This window comes from Corapipo altera, unplaced genomic scaffold (assembly GCF_003945725.1).
Source record: "Corapipo altera isolate COAL_440 unplaced genomic scaffold, ASM394572v1 57, whole genome shotgun sequence".
In the NCBI taxonomy this organism is placed as follows: Eukaryota; Metazoa; Chordata; class Aves; order Passeriformes; family Pipridae; genus Corapipo; species Corapipo altera.
Genome location: NW_020884905.1, coordinates 968,891 through 975,103, shown reverse-complemented (window position 1 = coordinate 975,103; position 6,213 = coordinate 968,891). Strand labels below are relative to the sequence as shown.

The following is a 6,213-nucleotide window of genomic DNA, read 5'->3' as shown; positions in this document are numbered from 1 at the left end:
GGCTCCCGGCTATCCCCGGCGCGGGCGCAGGGGCCGCCGGGAGCTGTAGTCCCGGGCCATGGCAGCGGCGGGCAGGCCCAGGCCAGGCGGCGGTCGTACGGTGCCGCTCGCCAGCGGCCGCAGCATCCCGGTGCTGGGGCTCGGTAAGTGGCGGCGGGCCCGGCCGAACCCGCCTCCCTACCAGGGGCGTTGTGAGCGGGCGGGGGTCACCGCGGGGCCCGGCCGGCCCGGCAGGTTCGGCGCTGCCCTTGGCCCGCAGCTGGGCTCGCCTCGGGGCAGCCCGGGCTGAGCCTCCTGCCGAGCTGCCCGTGCCGAGCCGGGCAGGCCCGGTGCTCCTCCGAAAGCCCTTTTATTGCCCGGTGGAGCTTCGTGCTCCTGCTGAATGGGAGCAGCAAGGCGTGCTGGGACACGGGTGCTGTGCTGCGGGGACAGCAGCCCTCCCCTCCCCTCCCGCCTGCTCCGGGGCGTTGTGCCGCGGTTTGGTGTTTTGGGTGTGTTTTCTTACGAGGTTTGGGAGCAGACTTTTCTTTAGTGCAGTCATTCAAGCCAGGGTTAATCTTACTGCACCTGTTGCAGCTGAGAAACAGCGTAGGAATCTCGACTCATGAGAGGCACAGAGCCTGTGCCTTGTGGTTGTAGCAGCACTTGGCCTGTGTGTGCTGAAGAATTAAAATGCTGTTAAACCCTGGCAGTGTATCAGAATATGGGGTGTGATTATTTTTACTTTTTATTATTATTTCTTTTCCTTATTGCAAACTAAGGTTTGATGACATTATACTGAAACTTAACAAATGTGTGGTTTTGGTTGTTGCTCATGCAAATGTGTATGACATTTTTAATATTTTTTTAGGAGAAAAAATATGCCTGGAAATATGAAAATACAAAAGAGAATTAACTTATTTATAATTTACATCTAATTTTATCATCAGTTGTTTAGTGAGAAATTCTTCAAGAATTCATTTTCTGAAATGTAAACATGGGGAAAAAATGAAAAGTCATTTTAATACCACGTTAGTTGTCTGAATTAACGCTAGTTCAGGAAAGCTATTGCATTTAGTCCTAGGAAAAGAAGGCTATGTGCTAACCAGAATACAATCCTGCAATGAGAACTTAGGTATGAAAACATTCGAAATTTGAAAGTTGGGGTTTTTTCTCTTCCCTCCCCCACCCCCTCAACAAGCAAAATGTGGTATAAACCCAAGGTTGGCTTGCAGCAGAATGCTCCTTTTAGTTGTATATAGGAATGTCAGGTTTATACTATCCTGAATTACAAATTCATCTAATTAGTAGATTTGCTAATTGTTCAAAAGAGTCAAACTATTAAATTTTCCAAGTCAGCATAGGGCCATGTGAGCAGGGGAGGGTTAATAACTAATTCTGTGGTGCCAGAGCCCTGCCCATGCTGTAGCACAGCAGATAAAGAGACTGTGAACTCTCCCAAAACAGGAGCTGTAGCAGAGTGCCTGGAAGGTGTGCCACAGAGAGGCAAACATGGACCATTCACACACCAATGACCATTGCACACTTGGCCAGAGCATTCTGTGTTTCTTTGAATAACTGTCTTTTTATATAGTTGACATTAATTTTTATGTCTTGTGAGGAGTTAATTTATCTCTTGGTTAAAACCTCCTATTTGGAACAGTATTTGAGCCTCTCTTTCTTTCTCTTCTTAAGACTCTATCCAGAAGTCTCTTTGATTCATAACATATTCTAAAACATGAATACCCTTCCAAGTTAGTCTTTCATGATGCCATTTTATCATGGGTAAATTCAGTATCCCAGATTTTCCAGTTTTTTACATAAACATACAAATCAAAGGCACTGGTGTTCTTTGTGACACTGGAGTTAATCAGTCACACAAGTGTGGAGCTAAGCTATAAAATAGAATTGCCCTTCTGCTCTTTTTGTCTTTATCCTATGGATGTGAACTGACTTCAGAGCAATTATTTAGGATTTTCATTAGTATGAAGGAAGGCAAAATTAGAGCTGTGGATTTTGGAGTGAATTAAGCCACTTAAGTCAATAGGAGTTGGTCTTTGATTTTAATAGGGCTGGGTTTTTATCCAGAAAGGCTAAGCAGATAAAGCTTGTAATGCTCGTTTCGAAGTACCCAAAGTTATTTGAGCTGCACATAACAAAACGTCTGAGCAATTCACCATCATCAGCCAAAGATGAAAAAAAGAAAAGAATTTGGAAGTCTGCAAAATGTTGTTAACTGCTTTTACTGTGTGTTTTTGTGCATGCATAAACACGTGCTATGTGTTTACCCAGTGTATGAATTTAATATTTTAGTATCTGTTAATCTTAAGAATACTTGATGCAGCTGTCCCTTACACAGTCATTATGTAGTGAGCAAAAGGGCCTGTGTTGTTCAAAATTGCTGTTTTTTTCATTTTACTGTTTGGTTGGTTGGTTGGGTTTTTTTGAGGAGTTGTTTGGTTGCTTCTTTTAACCCGTAACACTTTTTGCCACTTTAGTTCACTTGGGGATTTTTTACAAAATTAAAGAAAACATAAATAGTAGAGAATGGACTTGGTTCTTTTCTGTCCATTGTTTCAGTATATGCTGAATGGTGTTTCAGACTATATACAGAATAGATTCTTTTTTTTTTGTTGGAGGTTGTGATATTTCTTAGGTTATGGGAAGAATAAACTGAGTAGAAAGTAGCCAGGCAGAAAGACTCCTTTGTACTCTGCACGCAAAAGCTGCTGCTCTCTGTCCTTTCGCCGTCTTGGTAAGCCCTGAGTTGTCTGTTGTTAGGCCTGAATTCAAACTGCAGTAAATGGATAGTGGCATACAAGAGAATCAAGTCTGAATTTTTCTGACCCAGTAATTTCTGTCAGATATGGCTTTGAAGGAGCTGCTCTTGACTTACAGTGGTGGTGGTGTCATGACCAGCAGGATTTGATTCCTTGACTTCACCTATGTATTCTTGTCTTGCTGTGGTAACACTTGTCATATTGCTTTATATATTCTGCAGATCTTGGAGGATCTTGTAATAGATAGGAATCAAACAGGTCGTTTTAAGAAATCCTTATACATGCTTCAAAACACTGAGAATTTTAGAAAAGAAGGGAGGAAAACAAGTTAAAGATTCGCCACCCTCGCATTTGTGGTCAAGCTATAAGTACCATGATATGCAGCCTAATATAATGGGATCTTTAAGTGGGTGTTCTCACTTCACTATTATTTTCCATAATAATGATTTATTTTTGTTCCAAGCTTACTGATTAATGTTTACAGCGCAGAAACTTGGCTACAAAGTAGAGAAGAACTTTATTCATATAGAATGCGTTTTCTGCAAGGCTGTTTTCTGCAGGATTTGAAATTTGTTTGGTTGTCGTTTCTTATCCCTCTAAACATGCAGACATAATTGTTATGTGTTCCCTCAAGGACAACTTTCATAGATATGTATGTTGCCTCCATTGCTAGATCATCTTTCTAAAAGTTTCAGAGAGAGAAATATGCTGTTAAGATGGTTTCAGCTATCTGGTTGTGTCGACTGAAAGGCAGCTCAGACAGGTATGCAAGTTATTTCCAAGTGATGAATCCCCTTTTGTAGTAGCTGGGAGCTGAAGTAGGGGACAGGTAACATGCTTCTTGGCCAGAACATGTTACTCAAGAGAGTGCAACAGCAGCCTAGGATGGCATTCTGCCAAAAATACCTGTTCTTTCTGTTCAAGCTTCAGTTATCAAAAGGTGTTTGTGGTGGTGTTTTTTTAGTTGGGTTTCCTTTTTTTAAATGGCTTTCCATGTCACAGCTGCTTTGGCTTCCAGATTTGTGTAGGAGAAGTTCAGTAAGTTGGTCATGGTTTGATGCAGAAGGGGAGACGAGAGGAAGGAGGTTAAGTGGTCTTTCAGTAGGTTACTGTTCTCTTTCTGGGGCTCTGCGCTCTCTTACATAAACTGTTCTTACTGAGGAGGATCCATTTCCATTGAAATCTCCTATGAGAAAGATGAATTTTTACTTCAGAGAAGGCCATGGAGCATGCAAAAGTTATGTTCTGTCTGAAGGGTTACTTGGAATAACATGCCGAATTCTGTATATCCAAAATTCCATATTTACTTTGATGCATATTCATATTGTGTCTTATCTGTCTTGTGTCCAGCAGAAAGACAAGTCTACTAGCAATGATAAAACAAGCTGACTTTCCTGAGATACCAAACAATTATGAGACAACCCACCTTTGTGTTAGAAATATGTTGTATAGCTAAAGTTTTAATTAAAAAATAAAAATAATCTGCATCTTGTTTATTGCATGGTTATAAAAACTGTTGATAAGTTTGTTTCTCATGGTTTAATTCTAAACATTTGCGTTAGCCCATATTATTCATGTGCAGAGAGTCAGGCAAGTTTATGGTCAATTTTCATTACAAAGGCTACTTTAAACTGGGGTAGGCACAAGCCTAAAATGAATTGGCATTTTGGCCCTAATATTTGTATGGTGTCAAACTATGCCCCAGAGAGTACATTAGCTCATAATGGCTTTAGATTGCTTTAGTAAAAGGATGTATTCACTATCTTGCTAATAAGATAGCTATGATTTCTTTCCATATTTTTAAGGCTTTATTAGTGTTTTAGAAATATAGGCAAATAACTGATATAAAATGTGACGCTGCTTTGAAGTTGATGTAGTTACACTTTTTCATAGGAGCTACATGTATCTTAGAATCAGGTACTTGGCGAGCCTTTGTACAATAGTAGAAAACTACATATTCTTACATTGTCTTAACTGCAGGATACTTGGTGCTTCTCTAAAGCAGTGTCCTCAAAAATGGTGCTCACAGTATCATCCCCATCAGGCTTTGGAAAAAAATGAATACAATTTGAATTGTTCACGCTTACATGCTTACTGCTGCTAAGCAGGAAGCCCCCACTTAGAAAGTTGTCCCTTTTTTTTTTTTTTTTTGTTAAAAGTCTGAGGGTTGAAAATGCTACCATTTAAAGAATTTGATTATAATTCAGTAGCACAAGGGCTTTTCTTCCTGTAACTGAAATATTAGGAAGCTTTTTCAAGGTCATATGCTGAGTGGTTGATGTCTCTTAAGGCTTGTTTAGGCACTTTTTTTCTGAAACTCTCTTCGTGCCCTTGGTATGGTAGTTATATTCCCATTAGAAGAGGGGTTTTTTGGTGTGTTTTTGTTTGTTTGTTGTTTTATTAGAGACAGTAGTAATTAAATTCAGGTGAGTTGGTCAAATAGTTAGTGATTGCTATTTGACCAAATGTGCTGGTGATACTAAAAATTCACAGGCTGTTTTTTTGTAAAGTTGCTTTCTATGTAATCCTTGGAGCAGCTAGAATTAATAACAACTTGATGAGACAAAAAGTTCTCTAATGATCCCCTCCTATTAAAGTATAAAATTAATTGCACGCTTGCTTGGGAGAGGGCATCAGGACAGGCAGTTAAACTAAATGAAATAATCAAGTCTTTATACTCATTGTGTCTTACCCATGACACACACAGTGAGTATTTTATTAGTAGTAATAATGTTCTTTACAGAGGGCCATTCAAGAATGGCCAGTGTCATTATGCTAGGTGCTGTAGCTGGGAAAGCAGTCAGGTACTGCTCTAAGCAGCTTCTTGTCAAACAGCCAAAGCCTGGGAAGAATAAAAATCAGTTCAATAAATAATGTGATGTTGATTAACTTCCAGCACTAGTAGCTTGCTTAAATTGCTTTTTTACTGCATTTGTCAGTATGTTGCACTACTAAGATGTTAAAGTAATACACACAAACACACAAAGAATCCCTCCACAGTCAAGGAAACTATTAAAATATCTCTGTCCTCACTTCAGGGTGTTCCACAGATAATATTCCTGATACTCCACTGTACCTTTATCTAAGTAAATATATCTTAAAAGTAAGATTTTCCTGATTTTTACTTTGCTGCTTGCATTAAGACATATCATTTGTATTGCAACCACTCAGGATTCCTTGTATTGTTCCCAGTTCTTTTCACAGCACGTGGGACTTCCTTGGAGAACAGCAAAGAATCAGATTGCTCCAATTCCATTGTATCAGGTTGTGTTGGGTTTTTTTTAGTGAAAATGCTACATATAACTTAAATCATAATGCTGAATGGAAGTATTTTAACATTCCCTTCCATTATGTATTAGTAATCCAGTTACCTGCTTCTTAATCCTAGAGTTGCTCATAATCATTCTTAAACTTAGCTGTGGTCAAAAAAGACCCAGTCCTGCTGGGACTGGAA

At 39.8% G+C, this 6,213-nt stretch overlaps 1 protein-coding gene across 3 annotated transcripts in view; it reads left to right on the top strand.

The window, feature by feature from the left end:
- The first annotated feature begins 10 nt into the window (after positions 1–10).
- LOC113951057 (uncharacterized oxidoreductase ZK1290.5-like) overlaps positions 11–6,213 on the top strand; it is a 45,316-nt gene continuing 39,113 nt past the window's right edge. For all 3 annotated transcript variants that reach the window (XR_003529010.1, XR_003529009.1, XM_027651579.1), the window contains exon 1: positions 11–143. Coding sequence is in view for 1 of the 3 variants with exons in the window: in XM_027651579.1 (XP_027507380.1) it covers positions 59–143 (85 nt within the window). In the remaining 2 variants the exon portion in view is untranslated. The remainder of the gene's footprint in view (positions 144–6,213) is intronic.